The sequence below is a fragment of the Anomalospiza imberbis genome, chromosome 1 (assembly GCF_031753505.1).
Source record: "Anomalospiza imberbis isolate Cuckoo-Finch-1a 21T00152 chromosome 1, ASM3175350v1, whole genome shotgun sequence".
Lineage (NCBI taxonomy): Eukaryota > Metazoa > Chordata > Aves > Passeriformes > Viduidae > Anomalospiza > Anomalospiza imberbis.
In genome coordinates this window covers 102964073-102987540 of record NC_089681.1, presented here as the reverse complement: position 1 = coordinate 102987540, position 23468 = coordinate 102964073, and the positions used below count along the sequence as shown (strand labels likewise).

Below are 23468 nucleotides of genomic sequence, written 5' to 3'. Positions count from 1 at the left end.
CTTCAAAAACTTGCATTGGTGAAAGCATTTTGATTTAAGGTGTTAATTAAACTACTGTAACCAAACCTGCAGTTCATCCAAAAATTATTGACAGTGGTGTGGTCTGATCCATATACTGTGGAATGGTCTTTCTCTTAAGTTTAACAAGTTGCAGTCTTTTAATTCTTTCAATTATGATATTTATTGTTTTGGAAATTTCAAGTTAATTTTCAACAATGCTTAAATATTTTGGTTTATAGAATTCTACTAATACTTGGTTTTGTTTTTTAATCTGTAGCAATTCTTCCTCCCCAAATCATCAAGGAGATGGAACCTCTCAAGGGTCAGGAGATGTGAGTGTTTCCTTTCTGATATTGACCATAAGTGTATTTGTATAGCTGTTTCAGAGTCTTTGATTTACATTTGATATTACAAGAAAGTGTTGAACTGAGGGAGATTTTTTTTAATTGCTTGGGTTTTGTTTGGGTTTTTTAGTATCCAAATTATTGTATCCAATCTCGTTTCTTACAGCAGCTTCATCCTTCAGCCACAATCCAGGAAACTCAGCAATGGTTGCTCAAGAATAGGTTCTCTGCCTATACAAGGCTCTTTTCAAATTTCTCAGGTATCTATAGTTTACTTTTTTTTCTTTCTTTGTCTTACTGAGCAGGTTGTGTGTGGGAAAAGAGTTCTCTAAGAACATTATGGTATACAGATTTATGCATATTTATTTACTGATTTGCTGGTTAAAGAGCAGTGTGGTTCCCACCATATGTCTGAACACAAGACACAGCAATAGATGGACGGTGTGGGGCTGTGTTTTGAAGCCTTCCATGAAATTGTGCAAAGGGTGGCATGACACAATACTCACCATAAGTAAATTCCTTTTTTTTGGTGACATTTGAGGACAGTGTTGTGAATGATGCCAGCTCTCTGTCTGTTTGCTTAACTCATGGTTCTGTCAGAATTCCTTTGTACCAGGCTTTTTCTCTGGGAAGATTTATTCTTCTGCTGCTAGTTAGTTCTTGACCTGTGTATGAGGGTTGTTGAGCTTTCTCAATAAACTTTAATACCGAATTTCTGACAAAGACTCTTGGGAAACTTTTCTTCTTTTTCATTATTATCTTTATAAAAGTCAAGTACTAGCTAGCTGGCTTTTTTTGGTTTTGAAACAAGAGGTGTAGTATATGTGAGTTTTATTATACTACCTCAGGTGTGGGGTTTTTTTTGCTATGGTATTTAAGGGCTGTGATCAGTTATTTTTACTGGCTTTTATTTGTGCATTCCTGGATAGTCTGTGGAGTATTTTCACACATAAAGACTACTTTTTTCCTGTTTTCCCACTCAACTATTTCAGTGACTGATATTTCAGAGTGTTGTTTTCTTTGCTGACACTCATGCTGCTTCTCAAAAAATCTGTCCTCCCACTTTTTGCTTCAGCAGCACCTTCTATACACGAGTGCATTGTTGTAACTTAAGTGCCCAGAGGAAGTGATGGATGGGTAGTTGAATGTCTGGGATAATTCACTGCGTGACAAACCATGGAATATTTTTGCTCTGTATTTTGCATGTGTTCAAAATCCACTACCCTGGGGTGCCAGCAAAAACCACTGTTTCTCTAGAGCAGTCATCTCTCTCCACAGAAATCGTGTGCCTTGCAGACTTGTACTGTTTCAAAGCTGTAAACAGCATAAACTGTAACTCAACACCTTTGGAAGGCAGGTTGATTTATTTGGCACTCACTAGAGCCTGGCTGAATTTCACTTATTCCTGCATCCCAAATTCCATTTTTGTCATGGTGAAGTTTGTTACTCTTGGTTTAAATGAACGTACCATTTATTTTAGAAAGAATTGATGTGCTACAGTATTCTTCATTAAATTCTCATGTGTTTGTCCAGGTGCTGATTTATTAAAGCTGACAAGAGAGGATCTGGTACAAATCTGTGGTCCAGCCGATGGAATTCGGCTGTATAATGCACTGAAATCCAGGTGATGTGCTGACTGTGAGGCTGAGTAGATTTGGATGGGGATTCTAGAACTGGGAGATTTGGGAAGTTAGTGTGGATGGGCCTTGGTGCCTGTGGGATCTGCCTCACAAGTTGGTAGCAATATGTTTAAAACTCTTCTCCTGTGCACACCTCCAGGGCATGCCCAGGTGAGATGCAGGTGGGCTGTAAGGCTGCACCAATGCAGTTGGGCCCTGCCAGTTTTTTTGTTCGGGTGGATTTATTGCCAAGACACAAAACTGGTCATTGGGGAGCTAAGAACAACCCGAGGCCTTTGGAGGCTAGGTATTGCTAACACAGGCAGCATCCCAGGGGATGTCTGATTCTGTCTGAAATGGGTGTTTGGTACTATGGGCCCTCCTGGAAGAATTGCTGCTGTTACTTGGTAGTCCTGTTACCAGGAGTCCAACAAGCAGCGTCCCTAGGAGCTCTGAATGGATTGAAATTTTGTTTAAATTCAGCGGCAACTGAGACCACTTAGTTAGAGATTAATTTAATTTTTTGGGCTCAGTGATAAAAACCATATCAAGTGTACTGTTAGCATAACAAACCTCCAGTTGTGGCATATCAGCCTCTGCATTTGCAGTAGCTTTTTGTTTGATGTGCGGTTTCCTTGACTTGCAGGTCCGTGAGGCCCCGTTTAACAATCTACGTGTGCCAGGAGCCCTTACGGAGCATACAACTGGAACGCCAGGACGCGGGCAGCGGAGACAGCAACGGTGCAATATACGGTACGGCAGGGAAACTGCATAGGTGGGGAAGGGGCTGAGTTACTGCTCCTGGTGTACAAAGCAACCGTGGGAAGTTGTATCACAGCGATATTGCTGCTTTAACAGCACAGAGCAAACGGAACCTGAAACCTCTCAAGTTTAAACCACTGAGCATTTTCAGTCCGTTGATAAAACTAACCAGTTACGTGGTCATGTGTGCGTGTTGTTGCAGGCAAGGCATCAACCATGTAAATGTAGGTGCAGGTAAAAATTTCATGCAAATGAAACAATTCTTTCCCATTTTCTGTTAGATTTTGCTGTCATTTTCTGTGCAACTGAACTAAAACTGTAGAGACTGGACAAGGAAAAACAGCCAAGTAGTGAATGCGCTCTTGATTTTAGTTATTATTTTCCTGAGAACTGTTGATTCAGCACAGATGGAAATGTAACTGTTTATTCGTAAATCCACGTCACTCTTACAATTAAGAGAATGGAGCTATTTAAAATTAATCCTTACTTGCTCTTGGCTTTGATAGAACTCTCTCCCCAGCTAAAATCTGCACAGGCTACTTCAATATTGCTTGTGGATTTTCCATGCAGGAATTGAGGTGGAGGAGGATCTGTAAATAAAATACTGCTGCTGTCAAAGACATGTTTTCACTCAAGATATCTTCAGCCAGAAGAACGTGCAAACTTGGAGCTGCTAAAGGTTTCTTGCACTGTTAAATAAAGATATCAAACTGTAAATACAGCTTCAAACTGAACAGCTACTTTGTCTTGCTGTTCTCCTTGCTGTATTGCATTCAGCTCTGAGGTTATCTGTAGAAAGTTAATTCAGACAGTTGGAAAAGGCTTTATTTACCAAAAACCAAAAATCTACATCTGTATTTAAAGTGGCAGCATAGGCACATAAGTGGGATGTAGATATTACCTGATTCTTTTGAGGCTGCCTAAAATTGCTTTCAAAACCATCTTTAGGTGACTCTCTAAAGATCCATTTTAAAGTCTGTTTGACATGATTGTGCCTTTTTTGTGCAGGATACAGGAAAAAATGTGGAAGTTGCTTTCAGTCTCAGAGCAAATAGAAGCCTTCCCCATCAGAGTTGTGTTTATGATTTTTCCCTGAAAGAAAAGTTAGGGCAGTTCATGCTTTTAATGAGGACAGGGAGAGAGTAAATTTAAAGTTTTAGGTTTTAAAATTTTTGAAAGTATAAAGTAAACAAACAAACAAATACAGATATTTTTCATATAGCTATTGTTATCCATTAGTACCATGCTTATATAAATTATTTCTTTCTTGTAGTTTATCATGCAATCTACTTAGAGGAGATGGCAGCCTCAGAAGTCACACGCAAGCTTGCTTTGGCATTTAATATTCCTTTGCATCAGATCAACCAAGTTTACAGACAGGGTCCCACAGGCATCCACATTCTTGTTAGTGATCAGGTAATTGAATTTTTTTTTTTTAGCCTTTTATTTATGACTGGGAGTGGAGGGTTTTCTTATGCTTGCACAGTTATTACTGGTTTTTCTGTTTGAAAATGCAACCCTAGTGTTTGCTGACATTTAGAGTATTTTTTCCTTTACAATAAAATGAACAGAAGGACTCTTTAAATGTGACTTTTCCTCTGCATGACTAAACTGAGACTATGAGAAGACAGAGGCAGCTGGTTTATATAGTTCTGAGAAGCTGCAGCAGTTATTTAGTACATATTTATTTTGAGCACACCCAAAGGCAGACATTTAAACACTGTTGAACTCTGCTTGTTCAAGTGTCTGCTCCACAGAGTCCCAAAAACACAGCCAGGCTCCCAGCTGGTTGTCACAAGAGTAAAAAGCAGTATTTTAATAGTAATGGATTTTAATTTGGTATATGCCTGTCACTTGCTGAACAAAACCAAAAATACATGATTGCTCACAAAAGGCTGTGTTTAATATCAGGTCTGTTGAGGGTTGGTGTTTTTTTTTTTTTTGTGTTTTGGTCATACTCAGAAGGTTTTGAAACTTTTTTTTTAGATGGTTCAAAACTTTCAAGATGAGAGTTGTTTCTTATTCACCACAATAAAAGGTATGTTGTCTTTTCTGACAGTCTAAAACTTAATAGTTTTATTGCAGCAAGGACCCTTCTTTAAAAATTATAAAAGTTTTGCATACACAGTGGCAGAAGATAGAATTCTTCCTCTCCTAGCCAGATTTCAGCCTCTGTGTAGCATCTCAGGCTCTTCTCTGAGCTTTCAGTTCAGAACCAGTGCAGGATTTGGTAACAAACTTATGTAAAATTCAGTCAGCCATCACTGGATAGTGATGCTGCTAATAATTGTTGAGAAGTTTCAAAATTGGTTAAAAAATCAAAAATCCTGGCAGTAGTACCTCTGAAGTTCAGAAACTGAATCTTATCTGAGTTCTGAGAGTCAGCAAAACTGAGCATAACATTCTGTTCTTTCTCTGCTAGTCAATAGTCATCTTCATTCAATAGCCTGTTGTTGAATCCCACTCTTCCATAGAACTCCAATTTATTTCTGGTACAAGTACCAGCAGATGGCTGTAATCAGGGGACAAGTTGGACTCTGTGCAAACTTTACCTGCAGAAACTGTCCCTCTTTGAAGATCCAGTTACAAATCATTATTCATAACATTTTTGTTTAGCACAAGTAGGAAACCTTTAAGTTTTTGTTGCAGATGAGTTTATTATCAAAGTCCATACTAGGGTGTTTTGGTGCATTGGCTTGTATTTCTGTGATTCTGTTCAACAAAGACATTTCCTTTGGGTTTTTTTTTTCAGCTGAAAATGGAGAAGGCTTCCATATAATTCTGAAGTGACATCACACACTTGCTAGACTGATACTCCAATGCAGAATGAAGTCCTGCCTAAAGATTATGAAGATCATCCAAAACCTTAGGATCTAACTTCACTGTATAAGATGTTTCATATTGAAAACACAAAATGACCTTTCTAATGAGCTGTTTGATAGGTGAACTTTCTTATCACTGCCATAGCTAAGTGTCCTCATGAGAGGTATAATGCCATGACAGCTTATGTACAGGCATGGAAGACAATGTAAGCAAAGGTGCTTGCCCTTCACTGAAATAAGGCAAACTATGGCCAGTAGATACAGTTTATAGAAGCGAAGCACTGCTGCTTTTCTATGACCTGTATCCAGTTGGAGATGAATGTAAACTTATTTTGGGGCATTTACCTTTCTGTGCCAGTTTGTCTAATACGTGCTTGTACTTTACGCTGGTTTTATTTTTTGATGTTAGCAGAGCACATGCTAATCTGTGTGGAGATGAGTAGTTAAGGTGATAGTGATCAGGTTGTCAGGTCTTTGAGAGTAAAGCTGTCAAAACAGCTTCCTGTGTAAATTGTGTATAAGAGTGTATGTAAGAAGTGTAAATGCCAGAACAGGGCTTTTAAGAAGCCCTAGACAGATGCAATATATGCATGCAGCAAACTGCATTATCAATAGTACCTTATTGGAGGGATTAATATAAATCCTATGGGGTACCAAGTAATTGTGTTTTGCTTTAATGAATTTAATGGAAAAGAATTGCCTATGCATCCTTTATGTTTAGTTTCCTAGGTTCTCTGCAGAGCACTGCTGCAGCTTAACTCTCTGCTTGTAAAATTGTGGGTTTAAAAATACTGGCAGTGAGAAGTGGGTTTTTCAGTGGAATTGTGCAGATGAGGGAAGATGACCCACTGGCACCACAGGGCTGTCATAGCTTTCAGCAGCATTGAATAAATTGCTTGAGAAACACTAAATACACACCCTGTAAGTTTCCTTCCTATCAGGCGAATCCCCTGCTGGAGCTCCTATTCTGGACAAATCTCTTCTTACCTTTTCAGTTGACCTTCCTGCACCTCCATCTGTCCATACTGTACACCTGTTACAGTGCCTCTTCCATATGACCAAATATTTACTTTACTCTGAAACAGGCAATGTGCTTTCTTGGTATTTTGGATGTGTCTTGTAAAGTCATGGCACAGCATTTCCTAGGCTAACATTAAGTTTTAATTGGTCACGTACTTGGAGGGGGGTATTTCCAGAGGTATTAAGCAACAGTTTCAGAGCTGTTATTCTGTGCCTTTGGAAAGTTCCAACTTGATCTCTGGCTTAAAAGCTTGGGAATAGTTTGCTTTTTATGCTGCGGTGCTCCATTTAAACCAATACTACAGCATGTAAAAAAGCAACTTTGACTTTTTCCTTTCCCCTTTCATAACTGGCTCAAGTGCTTAGCAGAAAAGCTTCTGAAAGCTGTAGCATTTTGAAAAATTAAATTCATCAAACCTAGAGTTTTTTTCCTATTTTTGGTTGGTTGTTTTTTTTTTTTTTCCTGCACTGAAAGTAAATTTTATGTACTTAAACATTTCTGCCTATAAGTTGTTCATCTTTGGGTATTTTTTGGTCCTAGTATTTTCCTGAACTGACACTTGTGTCTTTTTAGCTTACACCATATTCAAATCCAAATGTTTTATAAAAGTGGAAAAATCCTTGATTGGAAAGTATCCAAATATCTAATTTTAAAGAATATTGAAAGTTGTACAGTAGTTTGTCCAGCTCACTTGAAATTGGAATTAAATTATGGCACCAGCAAATGGCTTTTGTTTTTTAATAAGATGTACACATTTCAATTTAAGTATAATAAATGTTTTTCGATAATTTTGTAAATGTGCTTTTCTTTTTGTTTACTTCTTTTTTCCCCACGCCCACATTAGAGACAGTCCATTGTTAAGATTTAGATTAATTACAAGACCTGCCCTAGCAAGAATCATTGGTCAAGGTAAGGAAGGGAAGTAAACCAGCCCTGCAGTATATCCTGCACACAGTGCATTCACATAGATCTTCTGCTTCTAGCAGAAATCTTGCTTAGGTTTGAAATAATTCCAACAAATTCAGGTTTGACATCAGCTGATTGTTTATTTAAGTGTCCTATATCAGAGTAGGTTCCATTTGTTTTTGTACATCTTCAATGCAGTAGACTTAGAAGGTTCATTATGGTCTTAGAAAAAAAAAAAAGGAGCCAACAAAAGGCAACACATCTTGACATATTGGTACCAATGACTGCCCTGGTACAGTTGAGAATAAAATCTAGTTAAAACTCTCATTAGACCAGCAGTGTCTGAATGGAACTCTTAAGTATGATTGTAACAGCTGTAACAGCACTCCATTACTGTGTAAAAGAAGCCCAAATTGGCTTACTTTGTAAAAGTAAAGAAATCCATGTACTGTAGTTTAAGGTGTAATTTAACCCCAAAGCTGAGGTCTTAATTTACCGTCCCCATCCTCTGTGAGTCCACACAACCCAGCCATTGCTGGCCTCAGAAGTTCATGTTCACACTCACTCCTTTTGAGAAGTTGTTTAAAATTTGCAGGGGGGAAATGGCAGTACTGTCCAGTAGTAGCTTTTCCAACTGCTTTTTAATTTTCAGTAAACACAGGCCTGAACTCTTAAAATACACACACGCACAAACTTACACAAAAAAAGCTTTCTGAATTGTCAAGTAGTTTCTCTCAGATAATTAAATTGCTTAATATAAAAAGTTTATCTAATCGTCTAGCACTGAAAAACTAAGGATGAAAGCATGGCCTTAAGAATTAATACATAGATTTTTATCATCATTATTATTATCATTCAGAAGCTGGCAGCTTCTTAACCAAATGTGAAGAGTTTGGCTTTCTACATTTGAAAACCACAGGTTTGGTATGGTTCAACTCCTGCCTACAGTCTGATGAGCCCATATGTTTGTCCCTAAAATGGGTGGGCCAAACTGAATTCCTTGCTCCATCCTGTCTTCTGTAGCTGAACCTGTTTTCCATTCATCTGTAGAAAAGCATGTGTGCTACACCCCTCCTCCTGGAAGTGCTGCATCCTTTCCTTCCACCCCGTGGCAGTCCCGGAGGACGCGAGGATGGCGTTAGCGAAAGCACCATGGATGGCTGTGGCAGCAGGTACAGTAGAGTGCACAGTGGATTTCTTACCCCCGTTCAAGGCCGATGGCATCGGGCAGAACGTGCGTCAGCGACGGGCAAGCTTTGTACCAGCAGAGTTCAACTGAACCAAGTCCAAAAACTTGGGAAGTGTTTCTAGTTCTATGGGTATCTTGAGGTGCTACCTTACCTTTTGACATTACCTATTATGTCCTGTTACATAATTAAATTTGAAGCTGAATCATGAAAAAGAACAAGCTGCTGTTTTACTGTAAGAGCTTATGATTACTTTGCATTTTTTGGTCAATGTCTGCTAAAGCTGATTTGTCCTTAAAACCTGATACTTGATCCGTGGTGTATATTACAGAACAGCAGGCTCAGTTCCTTGGTGTGGCAGCCTTGAGCCCCATGTTACAGCAGAACTTCACACCAAGTAGTGCTGACAAATGCAAATTAACTTCCAAGTTTTGTGAACTTCCACCAAGTAGCTGCTACGCTGCAATGCCCACATGTTTGACATGGTACTGCAGTTCTCATGCCAACAGAAGGAAGGAGTTACTAATACAAATCAAAGCATCACCAACTTAATCCACAGCTGCACATTACGTTAAGATTTTTACCTGGAAAAAAAAAAAAACGCTTTTCTTGTCACAAAACTGGATGACCAAACACCACCATTAGGACTTGTCAGGAAACTGACTCCTTCCGCTGACTTGCTTTCTTCAACAACAACATTTTCTGTGTGGCTGCATTCACTGTCAAAGGATAATACAGCATCGGCAGAGGCGCTGTCCGCTCCCTCCGACTGACGGAGGGGGAGTTACTGGAGCAAAGTAAGCATGAACTTTCACATGAGGTAGATGAGCCTGTGGGTGAAAAGGCTGCATTATAATGGGAGAGAAAGAACAGAATTTAAAAGAGAAACAGCACACCTCAACTGTTGTGCCAGCAAGGGCTAGCTCATTAAGGTTAGTTAGCTATGAAGAAAGCATCCATCCAGTGGATACCAGCCAAGCTGTCTTCTCCTCACATGTAATTCCTCATGACCATTCAGCTAAGGCACTCAACTTGCACAGGGCTCCCTCTGGTTCCCCAGCAAAGCATGATGAGCCCAGACAGCTACGCATCAGGAGAGGCACATGTTTTGCTGCAGAGGCGAGAAGGGTGGACCCTGGCTACTGAGGGACAACTTCTCTGAACCTTGTCTCCTATATTTCTGCTGCTGTTCTCATCCTGGAAGGCAGAACGAAATAAAATTGTGCTTCTGCCTTCAATTTGAGTCACTATCAGGGATCATCTTTCCAGTTGCAAAAGTGTTTGGATGCAAATTTGGGATACGAAGCCGCAGACAAGTTTAACTTCAAGGCTAAAATGCTGCCTCCACAATGCAGGTGGTCCCTGACCTAATGGGTGAGATACTCAGGGAAAAGGTTTGGGGCTGGATTCCAGGGCCTGAGGGCCCTACAGCCCATCAACTGAAATATCCATGCAGATGTTTTATTATTGGCTCTGTGTATTAACAAATATTTAGGATTTGGCATGCCACTACACCATCCTAAAAACAGAGGACTCTACTTGAAAAAAATACAGAAAGCAGAAGATAAGAGCTCATGATTCCAACAGCAAAATGTCACGAGTTAGAACTGACAATTATTGCTGTTCATAGAGGGAAGTTACACACATGGGGACCTAACAGAAGGACAGTCAGATGGTTTATCCAGCCTTCCTTGCCTGGGACACCTGTAGGACTGCTACAGTCCCAAGCATTACCAACAGCTCTTGCTTTTCCACAGGAACAAGCCAGGAAACACATACTCTGATCCGTTTGATTCCAGCTCGTGTGACTTGCTGACAGTCATACAGCTCAATTCTCTCCAGGTTGTGGCAGTTCTCCAGGTGTTCTAGAGTCACGTCCGTGATGAGGAGACAGTTATCGAGCTCCAGCACCTGCAGCCTCTCATGCCCACACGTGCTGTTGCTCAGATGAAGAATCCCATCATCAGTGATCAGTTCACAGTGAGATAAGCTCTAAAACAGAGAGGCAAACAATTAACAACATCCCTCAGTCCTAAGTTACTCGAGCCTCTGGACATCAGAAGTCCTCTTCAACCTCCTTCACTTCAGTGGTTAAATAGCTACAAATAATACACAGCTGAAATCTGTAAAAGTAAAAAAAAAAGAAACTGCTTTACTTAACAAAATGGTTGTACTTGATTTTAACTTTGCTTCAAAACGAGCTGAGTCCCAAAACACATCACTGGCAAAACTCTTCAGGCCCCTTTGCTCTCTATGAATGTGGGAATTCTTTTCCAATTGTCCCACACAGTGCAAACAGCACTGTGCCAGAAACAACTTTAGAGGATGATTGAGAACATATGGGAATAGATGAGTATCTGCTCAGGGGTTACTGTTTCACAGCTGCCATGTTCTCATACATACACCAGGACCAAGCCTGCGCAAGTCCACATAGAGAACAATCACAATACACTGATTTGCCAAATAACGATTTCAAAGAAAAACAAGCCATGAACATTTGGCACCTCAGGCTGTACAGACAAGGAGCAATAAACATCTTGTACAGCTGCAGGAGCAGTCTTTTCTGCAACAGTCAGCATAATAAACCAAAAAAATCTGCTCCTCTTCAGCATATTTTTTTACTCCCTTGAATTTGAAGAACACGGAAAATGATGTTGCATCTCGGGCAGTGGCACCACATAAAGCACTCTCCTCATTTCTTTAGGGAATTCATGACTTTTGGAGAAGCACGGATGATGACAACAACAGGAAACAGACATTCCTCAGAGGCGGCTTAAAAAACGATTCTTTGTCACCACTGAAATGAATGCTCTCAAGTTTTCTCCAGTGAAATGTGCAGGATCTGTGAACTCTACTCCTCTTGCCCTGGGCTCTGAGCTAGTGCCTTTCTTTATGCTCAGCCCTGTGTTTTGCCTGTACTTGTACCTAAGTCTAACAGTGCCTGGTTCTGAAGTAGCATTTCCTTGCCCTAAGTTGTTTTTTTCAGACAGCAACTGAAGAAACACTTGCAGCAGTCCAAAAGCACGTTTTAACTCAGAGCAAGCAAATAGCAGTGCTCAAAAGGACCTCCTGCCAAGCCCCCAACTCTAACATGTAACTTTCCCCCTCTTTGGGTACAACACATTTTCATTCCAGCCTGGCAGGGCAACCTGGGGACTTCCAACCTTACTTCACCTCAGCTACAGTCATGAGCATTTCCTTCCTGCTACCAGACACATGGGGGTCTGTCCTGCTCTTTTAAACAATTTGCCCTCAACTTTTTTTGCCTTTGCTCTACAGAATGAACAGGGAACCCAAGAAAGGCTGGGAGACAGGCCTGCATCTCCCCTGGAGTCTGATGGGAGCCACCTCGGCAGCTTCCCTTCAGCTCCAGCTGGTCCAATTTTACATGCCAAGTGTGAGCAGCCAGCAGGGACTCCAAGCAACACCACGAGGGCAAACTGTCTCCAAAAGACAGCAGAAATGAAGCTCTTGCCCCTACCAACAGTGTTTTAACTCTTGCCACCCGTTCAGGCGGTCTCTCAAGTCCTCAAAGACATCAAGTCTCTCCTTTATCTCCTTTCTCTGTGTATGTGCTCTGAGCACTTGGTTTGGCTCAGAGCCTGGGGACAATCAGCAGCTGTAGGGTTAACCAACATTCATAACAGACCTGCTGTTCCAAGGAAGGACAGGAGGTTGTGTGAAGCTGTTGGCTAATTAGGAGTGTTCAACCCCAGGAAGTAAGCAGCTTATAAAATCAGCTTTCCTGGGACACAGTATTTGGTACTGCAAGGACAATACAGGATGTACAGCTGAGTTTGTAAAACTTTGTAGAACAAATATGCCAAATTATACACACTTCATAGTAAACTACAGAATTTTTCTGACTTTCCAAGCCTGCTTAAAAGCAGTAATAAAATGGAATTTTACAAATACAATTGCTTGAAATCTTAAGAACAAAGAGAAACAGTCAAATTCTTTTTGTTCTTTTCTTGTTGTTGTTGTTGTTAATACATACTAAATGCTGTGCATAAATCAAGTATGGCATGACATACTATGAGAACTTCACATGCTGTGAAGAATTCAATTGTCTTCTCATCTTCAGGACTATCATGAGTATTTCACAGTTTCTCTCCCAATTTAAATGTGCAATTAAATGCTTTAACCAGAAATTACTTATGTACATTAGGCAATAAAGCACTCTAATGCTGAAGATTTGCCTATTTCCACCATCTACTGAGTCTCCAAACATGACAAAAGCAAATCCAAAGTCGATCTCTGCAACTCCAAAATATTTGTTCTAACTGCAAATACACTAAAGCACAGCGGCAAAGGAATTTACAGGACATTGGAAGCACCAAGATTAGCTCATGCACTGTATTTGGCACGTGCCTGCCTTGTCTTGTCTTTTCCTGTAATTCTCAGCCACTGCTGTTCACACACAATCTCTGAGTATGTATCATTCCTATCCACAGTTTAAATATAAAGATACATATATATACCAAGGAAATCAAGTTTTCTGGTTCCCTTAGAAAAGCTGTGATGTTTTACCAATGCCATACTTCCCTGTCTGTGGGCAAACACATCAAGGCCAGCAAAGAGAAGCAGGGTCAGAAAAAAAATGCTTGGGATTTATGAGGTTTTATGGTATCTCTGTTGAAGCACTGACAGAACTGGTACAGAAGACCTCTTGCAAGAACTGGCTGCAACTGGGATTACAATATAAAAATGTGTCCCATATAAATGGCTCCACAGCTCCTGACAAGCCATTTGGTTTAACATCAAGAATGATGGCTCAGAAATGAAGCTGGACAGTTGATAAGGAAAAATAAAAAAACAACAATATTAAATAGTGAACAAGCTACTTTAAAAGCCATCCTTCCTCATGTTGCTACCTTAGTAACACTGGGTAACACTAATCATAACACAATTTAATTAAGGAAGCAGAACACCTTCCTTTAATCCCATCTAAGAACAGATTATAAAGATACTTGTTCTCTCACACAGATCTAAGTAGTTATAACAAATCTACACTAAAAGGACAACTGGCCTGAAATACAGGAGCTCCTACTGTAAGAACAATCCAGCAATTTTCAATTACCTTGACTGAAGAACAAACAAATTTATGTTACCTCGAATTGGTTTTGATAATCTGAAAGATCTAAGCGACCACTCCCTAGAAAACAGTCCTTTGAAATCCAGTAAGCAAGGAACCCCACTCTCAATCCTCTCCAATCACGTTCAAAAATTATGTCCAAGGAAACCTTCTATAATTTATTATGTAAATGTAAAAAAGTGCTTGGAAAAAAGTGCTTGCATGCTTACAGAGTGATTACATTTATCTTCTCTGTGTGGTTCTGTTTATTCAATATTTGATGTGCAGTGTCATACACCCTAAGAAAACCATTACTGAACACTTGAGAATATCCATAAAGTATCTAAGTGCTTTAAGTTAAATCAAATATGTGAGGAATCAAATATGAAGGATGTCAACCATAACATAAAAGCTTTCTGGTTTTTATTCACTGATTTGGTAACATTTTTTTAATCACACAATGCATGTAAATATTTTAGGAGTAATGTGCTGCTTTTAGAATACTTATGAAACTTGCACATATTTTGCACAGTGTCACTGTACATCCAGAATTATTTCTAGACACAGAGTGAACAGCCTGGGTTTGTACTGCAGGAGTTGTCTGTGTGTGTCATGGGGGAGAACCACAGGCCACCGACCAGGAGTTACACTTACCAATGCTTGAAGCTTAGGACAGTGTATGGAAAGTTGTATCAATGTGCTGTCAGTTATCTGGGAATAAAAGAAACCAAACATCAGCCATAAGCAACAGGCAGCAGGAGATGCAACCCTCCAATAAGGTATCTCTTTCTCTACCAGATGAGGGTTCTGTTATTTCTGGAAAAAAATTCATCACCTGTTACTCTCCAAGTATTTCCCTGTGTAGAATTTCCCAATAATTATTTTTATTTCCTACCATAAACACAATACTATTTATAAAAACCAAAGAGCATCTAGACAAAGGTGTTAATGTATTGCATTCTTACACTGGAAATTCAATATTCCCTTTCATATTAAATCTCACCAAAACACACTCTTCCAAGTCCATCTTCTCCAGCTCATGGCAATTCTACAATAAACAAAAAATGAACAGATAAACAAAAAATGAAACAAAACAACTTATAGTCATAAAATCATGCACAGGGCTTATAATATGGGACAGCACAGCTTGCAAGAAGAAACTGTGATCTAAAGCCCTTCAAACATTTGATCGCTATCAAAAGACAAAAAAAAACTGTTAAAAGAAATAAACAGATGAATTAACAAGCAATACCCCACCTCCCTCTGAAACATCTAAATTTCAGCCTTTCTCCTACGAAGTGAAATGTCCCTTGTTCTGTAACATTTGAACAGGACATAGCAGTGCTCTGCAGTCCTGCTTCCCTTCCCCCCTCACTCCAAACCCATGGCATTTACAGCCCGTGCACTAAAGCCAGCTCATCTGCACACACACGAAGCCAACTTCTGCCTTTATCAGCTGCACCTAACTCATCTAGAATACACTTAAGCCCATGGCACATTTCTCTTCATTGTCATACATTAGAAAGAAGCCTTAAAACCAAATTGCATTGTCAATGAATGCTGAAAATATTAAAATAGGGTCTACTTTAAGGGTGGAAGGAAGCCGCGTGTCACACCTACACAAACTATTTTCTCAGAGCAACATGCTGAAAGACCCCCAGCAAGCTTTCAGAAGTGCTTTCAATATCTGATCATGATTAATTTCAAGAAAAGAATGTAACATTGTGACCTTGCAGCAGACCACACAGTGCCAAAGCTTGGCTCAATTCCCAATCCATTTTTTCCAGGAATAAAAAAAAAAAAGGCTTAAGAGAAGGCTTGAGGTGACTACCAAGAGCCTGAGGATGTAGTGCTGGACAATCAGAAAACCACTCTGTTTAACCACTGTGGCTATCAAAAAGCACCCCTTTTCAGTCACAATAAATATCAGCAGCATAAATCCCATTTACAGAGTATAATTTTTGTACTCAGATTTCTTAACCAGCAAACACTCAAGTCTAACATGAAGCATTTGACACCAGCAATATGCTTACTGTATGTATTTACAGCATGAACCAGGGCACTGGTGCTTATAGTTTATAATGTATAATGGAAGTGATCTGTAATTTAAAGCTATCTTCAGAACAATCTATTATATGCTACTTTTTGATGTAACTATCACAAGGACGTGTGCCATCAATACAAGGGAAATTTGGCTAGAATACATAATACAAGTTGAGAATTATGTTAAGTGTAATAAAAACTATTGAAACATTGAAAAAGAGAAGAAAAAAGTGAAAAATGAAAAAAGTGGAAAATGCAATGATAGATGGCAAATTAGATCAAGTTGCAGATCTAAGTATAATCCAGAAATAAAATAGCTTTTTAGTCCCCTCCTCCACTAGCTTCTTTCTACTTTCTTTTTCCTCTTCTCATACTGCTTCCCAGCAGGACTACATCAATTCACAGCTGCTCAGCAGCAATGCAACAGGGCGAGCTGTAACCTTCTGAAATGACCCTTACCCGTGCGAGAAGGGTAAACCCAGCATCTGTGAGATGTGAACATCTTGCAGCTTCCAAAATCCTGGAAAAGTTTTAAATGTTAAAGAAAACATTAACATAGAGAAAAGCAAATGCATTTGAGATACAAATCTGTCTTCTGCAACTTAGAAGTTCTCACTAGCAAAAGTATGTGTATATATACACAAACACAGCACACATACCCTCTCCCTATTTTTTCACTGCAGTTTCAAATTAAAAAGCAAACTTTTAATCCAGTTTATCAGAAGATCCTGACAGTCAGAGAACATTAAGTGGAAAAAATTATACACAATTAGGGTTATTTTAACCTCTTGTTTCACTAAAAGCATAGTGATCAAGTTTTCTCATATGTTATCTGAGGAAAGATAAGGGAAAATAAACCCTGAGTTAAGGAAAATGCAGATTAAGCCTGCATCTAAAACCTGTTAAGCACAGGGTGCTGGGAAACCACAAAACTGAGAAAGTGCTTACTAGAAATCCCCTCGGAGCCTCTGCATGAAGCACAGTGAAGCAAGTTACCAGAAAGCATGGAGCTAAAAATCTCCAAGTGAGAACAACAAACGATATCAACACAACCTTAAAGAAAACGACAGTGTTTTAGAAAGATAATCCTAAAACCCTTTCAAGAAGCACTGGGAAGCAGTACTGAGAAAAAAAAAAAAAACAACCCAGAAGGTGAACTGCCCCAAATAGCAAAACTAGTATGCACAACAGGCCTCCATCCCACTAATGATGTTGTCTCTGTTTTCTTTGTCCTTTTTTAATGAACACTTTCCTTTGCAGGTGAAGTGAGTACCAAGATGAATAAGGGGAAACCACAGTGCCATGGGATGAGCAGCACATACTAAGTGCAACTTACCACAACAACCACTGCTGCTATACCAGGGCTGGTGGGGAGGAGGCAGGAAAAGAAGGACAAAAGAACTTTTTGTGGCAATACTGAGAAGCCTCCAGATCCTTCCACTGGTTTGCGAGGCCATTAGAACACTCTCTCTAGAGAGAAAGTGCTAAGGGAAAAGCCACGTTGGGTGCATGAATGAATTACAACCCACCAAAGTACAGGGTGTGGGGCTCTGACTATGACTTTGCTGGGTCAGGCTCTTCCAAGCCATAAGCAAGAGGGCAACCAAGTTTAGAGCTGAGCAGCCCCCAGGCTTAAAAAGCCACTTTCAGAGTTCCAGTCTTCAGCAAGGTTCAGAAGTACGAGGGAAACTCAAGCTAAGTACAAGACGGGCATCTCTTCCCAAATGGATGGTTCTAATACCTCTGGGACTTTACAGACTTATATACAGGAATTCTGTGCCCTTCCAGCAAGGGCAGTTAGCAGCCTATCATAAAATACTCTCAGCTAGTCTAAAAATCGCCTGTGATACCAAATAGGAAGGGGAAAAACAACACCACCACAAAAAAACTCCCACAATTCAGGTCACATTTGTCACCCTTCTAATTCCTTTCATCAATTACTTGCTACAAACCCCATCTCATTACATGGCTGACTTTAAAGGGGGGTGGAGAGGCAATGACATCTGCAATGATATCCAAAATAATGAGGACGCTACTTCCTGCATAGCCAGTTGAAAAGACAACTATAGAAACAGAGGAATAAGAAACCAGAAGATAAGCAGCTCTAGCTTTCCTGAAATTGGGTGTGCAGACACTCAGGGCAGGAGAATGAGGAGTGAGCTGTATACACACATGCTGCATTAATCAGGCCCTAGAATGAAAAAAAACAGTTGGGAAGGCACTGGGTAGCATGGAAATAATGAGCAATATTCTAATTTTTCCTCTTCTTTTACTGATTGTGCTTAAATACAGAGGGCTCTTCTTTTTTCCTGTTACAGCTGACATGAATTTCCCACTCAGTGATTTGTGAAAAAGTACCTAAAATAGGAGCTGATGAGGCAAGATTATATCCAAAGGAGATTCTCCACTCTTATGAAGAAATGTTCTCCAAGACAGACTCAGAGCTGCATTCATTGCCTACAGCTGCTTTTTGGGCACACCTGGAATGTCTCTGCACTCAGCACCTCTCTACTCAAGTGGAATTAACAGCTGGTGGGGCTGAAAGGAATATGATCCTAACTTTCACAGTCCCACCCAGAAAAAGGCATTCATGGTTCACAGGTGCTTTTCTTGACAAGCCTTGCCAAAATACCTACAAGTATTTTAGCATTAAGAAGTGCTAATAAAGGAATAAAAAAAGAAAACAAAAAGAGAAGCTACCAAGCACCTGAAAGAGCAAATGTAAAGAGGGATAACAAGACATCTGTATGTTGATGTGAGATAAGAAATGTAGTTGAAGGGTCTGCTGAAAGCTTGACCTAAGTTTTTGTCCAAGGAGATATTTGTGACTAGTAACAACTGAATCAGGGAAATGTAGCAGTATCGTGGAAAGCGGCATAGTAGGACATTCAAGATCCTGAAGTGAAGTGAGAGTAGAACAGCACAGAAAATGCTCAAAAATTTCCTCAAAATACTCAAAATTGGGCCAGCAAGTCCAACAGAAGCAGAGTTTTCTTTCACACTCAACACTAAAATATTCAGAAGGTACAGAACAAGTGTGGAATTACATTTCCCATTGATTTCCAACACAATTTTTATCAAGTACTTTCCATCCATGATCCCAAAAGTCTAGCTGTAACCAGCTGTATCCTCTGTCCTTCCAATGTGCAGTAATCCTCAGCAGTAATCACTGCAAAGGGTCATTTTCTTTCCCTGTGCTGCTCCTCATTACAGGAGCAGAGCAGCGGACGCATTCCCCCTCGTGGCTGACAGTTTTCTTACTGAAGTCGAAACAATTCCTGCTGCACTCGTACTGCCCTTGGAAAGAACTGCACAACTAGCAGCAGACCTCCTTTCATTTCCCATCTGAAATGCTAATTGAGAAAATGAGAGAAATGGTGGAAAAAAACCAGCAGTAACAGCACAGCTTTCTAGGGAACTCCAGTAAGTTTGCCAAAAGGCTCCTAAGCACCTAATAAATATGAACAGGGACACCAAGGGGACTGTCAGCCTGGAATTGTCTTAAGGACAGGTTTTCTATAGTAACAAAAGCTCTTTTTCACCCATTCAGCTAAAGGAACACTGTGTGTCACCATAGGGTACACTGGCATTTGAATGCAGCATTCCCTAATTTTTACAGACTACTCATTTCTCCATGGTCTGTGATTTAAGGATAACAAGTTCTGACTCCTGTGTGTTCCTGTCATAAATGGCCATTTGTTATCCAAAAATCTTTCAATTTAATTTACATTAAAATTAGAAGTATTATCTGTCTCTACAATATAGCTCCATAACCAGGGAGATGCTGCATACCTGAGCTTTGGTTTTAAAGCCCACCATAACATATATGTTTGCACAAATTACACCAGTGTGGAAGTGTATGGAATTTGTTTTTGCACAAATTACACTAATGTGTTATTATTTTTTAACTCAGAAGCCCCTATTGTTCAAAACATCTCTCATAAATATCAGTCCATGCTGGCAAAGACATGAGCACACTTTATTTCAGAGTTTAAGGACACCAGGCTGTACTGCAGAGCACATTAAAAGCACTTTTATAATAAAATCTTTAAATATAATAATCAGATATAATTCAGCTATTTTTTTAAGACAAATGACTGCATAAAACCACACCACCGTACAGACATCAAAAGAAACAACACAACCACAGATCTTTTTCACTTTTAAAAAGTAATGGGCTTTATATCTTCTTTTTTTCTCGCTTGTAGTTAGTACCTAAAGTATTTAGCTAGAAGCACAGAATTGAACTGCTGGGTTGAGCACATCTTATTTGTTATATATTTGTTATATATTAACTCTTTTTTTTTCCTGATATACAGTGAACTACATTAATATGAAGCTACAGAGGACCAGCCCTCAAGTTTATGTACTTAATGTTTTGGTTGCAAATGCAGCTCATCTTCAGAAGTGAATTTCTTAGATCAGGCCAGTAAGAACATGACCTACAACACACTCATGACATACTCACTTCAGCCTTGGACAGTTCAGACCAAGTGCTGTGAGAGAAGCATCTGTCAGGTTGCTACAGCCTGAAACACAGAGGGACTGCAGTCTATGGCATCCTCTACAGATTTTCACAATGCCTTCATCTGAAATTTGCTGCAATACAGAAGAATGTTGAAGTTACTTCCTTATCAAGTAATCAGCCAAGAACAAAACTCAAGACACTGCCACTGAACTGCTACTGTCATACTGTATATAACCAAAGCAACCTGGATTTTCAACCAAAAAATACAGTTGTGAAACCACATACAAAGATAACACTGAAGATAATCAACATTTACTATTCCTACTTTTGTTTTTCCATAGACCTTAAGCCCTACTCCAAGGCAGTCTGAATCACAAAGTGAGAGTTGTTTGTTGCTGTCTTCCTCTTTCACTTTGCTTTTGTTTTATAATTTTTCACTTTTTTTTTCTTTTGATTGTGTTTACTTCTTATATATTGATGGGGTCTAGGTTTTTTTTTCCACTGACTGTGTAAGTTTGGGAACAGTGCAAAAGAGATTTCAAAGCCTCACAGCAGGAGAGCTAACTACCTAATTGGCCCTGGAGCGGTAGGACTCAAGAGCAAAACCCTTCACATTCTGATAATTTTTGAAGCAAGAGTCACAGGGAAAAAATTACACATAATTCATTCTTTAGAGAAGGTAAGTGTAAAAGCCAGATTTGCCCTACCCTATACAGTTGTATTTAGATGAAAGATTTAACTAAAAAGAGGACTTTTCATTTCTCAAAAACATTTTGTAGTAGATATTCTGTAAGGAGTAACTCCAAATTAAGAATATGAATAAATAAGTTTTCTCTCTGAAACAGGAACTATAATAAATAGCCCCATTGCAGCTGCATACAAAATAGCAACAGGAACTGGAGTTACTGTGTGTGTGCAAATACCATTTTGTTTACAAATCTTCTATTCTGGAAAAAGTTCTCTCCTCCTCCTCCTCCTAACACTATGAATTTAATTTTTCTGCTGTGTGAAACAGGTTGTTTTATTTCCTGGCTTAATAATACTCTTGCAATAGTAGCAAAGACCTCCACTGTATTTTTAATAGAAAATACACAACCCTTGTATAAGCCCCTCATTTGAGTATGCTCATACAACTGTAGCATGTTTCTGATGCTATTACCACAAAAATAACCTTTCCTAAATGAAAACAGGATGAGAAATAGCAGTAGCTTGGCACAAAGAGAGATTACCTTATGCTTCCCCCTCCCTAGCCCAACACTTTTTAATATCAGAAGTTTAGATTTGCAACTAATTTGGTCAAATCATTATCAGCGGAAAATTAGAAGTCTCATTTTCTTTTTGGGGATCCAGAAGGATTTGTATAATCTACAGGTAAGAAGGTAAGTTTTGGAGTTCTGTCCAAATCAGTCAGGTACTTCTGGATTTGACTCTCCAAAGCCATGCTATTTTCTGGAACTGTTCTGTTTACTTTGAGAAATACTCACGATGCTGTTACTGGCAAAAGGGACGGCTTTGAAGGCAATGACTATGTAAATTTTATGCTGCTGTAAAAAGCCCTCAAGTCATATATGAAAGTTTTCCACTCTGAAATTGCTGTGATTTCAATGCCCATATCACTGGCAGGAAAGAAAAGTGTTTGAAAAATGCCTGCAAGTCCCTGCAAGTTTCTAAAATCTTTCTCTAAAGATGGTACCTTTCAGATGTGCAGTTTCCAAAGCAAATACAATTTCATTCCACAGCTGCTGGAGCTGGCCTGGCATTTTGTAGGGCCCATAAAACAGAGTCACTAGAGTTACAGTGGGGGTCATAAAAAGCACAAGGACACCTGCTGTGTAAAAATCCCTTTGATCATATGGATCCTGGATGCTTCTGGAAGCTTGCTTCCAAGCCACAGCAAGTAGGACACACCTCCAGTGAAATACAGCTTTACAGCACATGTAATTAGGTAGGACACACAGACTAGCAACTCAGAAAACTCAAAGGAAAAAAATACTTCCCCTCGGGAGGATTTTTTGTTCGTACTACATAAAAACAGACATCCTGACCAAGGGAAAACTCTGGTGCACTTCTGTGCCAATGCCACTGTTAAGTGGGAGAGGTAAGAACTGATTATCATCAGACCTCTTGAGATATTTTCACAAAAATAGTCAGAAAAGGTTGGCCTTGATATATCTCATTAGTCTCAGGCAAAACACAACAGAAAAAGAACTTGTGAGAAGAACAGCAAAAGGAAGAGTAAAAGGGGCAGAAATCACGTACTGACTTTATTTAAGTGTGGTTCTGACCAAAAGAAGGCACTTCACTGCCGTTCTCTGCCCAGCTTCAGTGGGCACCTACATTCAGACTGAAAAATTCTCTTTCACTAAAGATCTATATCATGGAAGCTCAAGCTTTGTATTAGTATTGCTCTTCATTTCTGCAATTTTAATGTAACTTTAAATAATCCCTAACACTCAAAAAGAAACACTTCAGAGAAATCTATTAGGTTCAATCGTAACAAAAAATGTTCCCATGCCACGTTCATTCTGGAATAATCTGTAAAACAGATTTGAAGGTTTTGCAGGTTTTTATGATACTTTTTAGCAATAAAAGTGGAAAACTTTTCAAAAACAAACAAACAAAAATATAATTTCATTATTCAAATTCACATGACTGAAACACTGACATTCTAATTTATTTCAATATCTTTTAAGGTTTATTTGAAGGGAAAGAATGACTTAGATACATTTAAAATCTAAAAGAACACCTTTCCCTTTCCTGAAAAGTCACATCAGAAACAATGAAAAAGCCAATATAACCCAGAGCACAGAAAATTTGTGTTATCTAAGTCGAATTAAAAGTACATTAATGATCCCCAGTCATTTCATAACTAACAAATGTGTTCTCCATTAATACTGGAAAGGCATGCCCTTCTGCCTGAAGGTTCTGAATCATCTTCAGTTATGATGCCATTATGTTTTACTCTCTATTATGTAGCCCAGAACATGACTTCTGCTCAATTAGAAACCTTAGAATTATGAATAGACCAAAATGCTACACAGTTCATGAAATTTGAATGAATGCAGTTAATTCTTACTCTAAAGCGTACCACAGTTAAAAGATCCAATGAAGGGGAAAAAAATAACCCAACATTTCAAGTCAAAAGTCAGCTGTAGAAACAGCCAGCTCATTAAAAGCCACTATTCCACACAAAATCCTGTAAACTGCAGAAATGTACTATCT

General features: G+C 39.2%; 2 protein-coding genes across 7 annotated transcripts in view; one reads left to right on the top strand and one right to left on the bottom strand.

The window, feature by feature from the left end:
* Positions 1-7365, top strand: part of UBP1 (upstream binding protein 1) — a 40014-nt gene extending 32649 nt beyond the window's left edge. For 3 of the 4 annotated variants that reach the window (XM_068203153.1, XM_068203142.1, XM_068203160.1), the window contains 7 exons: positions 278-332; positions 511-604; positions 1878-1968; positions 2610-2716; positions 3999-4141; positions 4712-4763; positions 5478-7365. In XM_068203153.1, the coding sequence (XP_068059254.1) occupies positions 278-332; positions 511-604; positions 1878-1968; positions 2610-2716; positions 3999-4141; positions 4712-4763; positions 5478-5515 (580 nt within the window). In that variant the 3' untranslated portion in view covers positions 5516-7365. The remainder of the gene's footprint in view (positions 1-277; positions 333-510; positions 605-1877; positions 1969-2609; positions 2717-3998; positions 4142-4711; positions 4764-5477) is intronic. The other variant, XM_068203148.1, reaches the window with a different exon arrangement.
* Positions 7009-23468, bottom strand: part of FBXL2 (F-box and leucine rich repeat protein 2) — a 52184-nt gene continuing 35724 nt past the window's right edge. For all 3 annotated transcript variants that reach the window (XM_068203173.1, XM_068203183.1, XM_068203192.1), the window contains 6 exons: positions 20247-20377; positions 16238-16298; positions 14739-14783; positions 14390-14446; positions 10441-10653; positions 7009-9491 (listed from right to left, as the gene is read on the bottom strand). In XM_068203173.1, the coding sequence (XP_068059274.1) occupies positions 9384-9491; positions 10441-10653; positions 14390-14446; positions 14739-14783; positions 16238-16298; positions 20247-20377 (615 nt within the window). In that variant the 3' untranslated portion in view covers positions 7009-9383. The remainder of the gene's footprint in view (positions 9492-10440; positions 10654-14389; positions 14447-14738; positions 14784-16237; positions 16299-20246; positions 20378-23468) is intronic.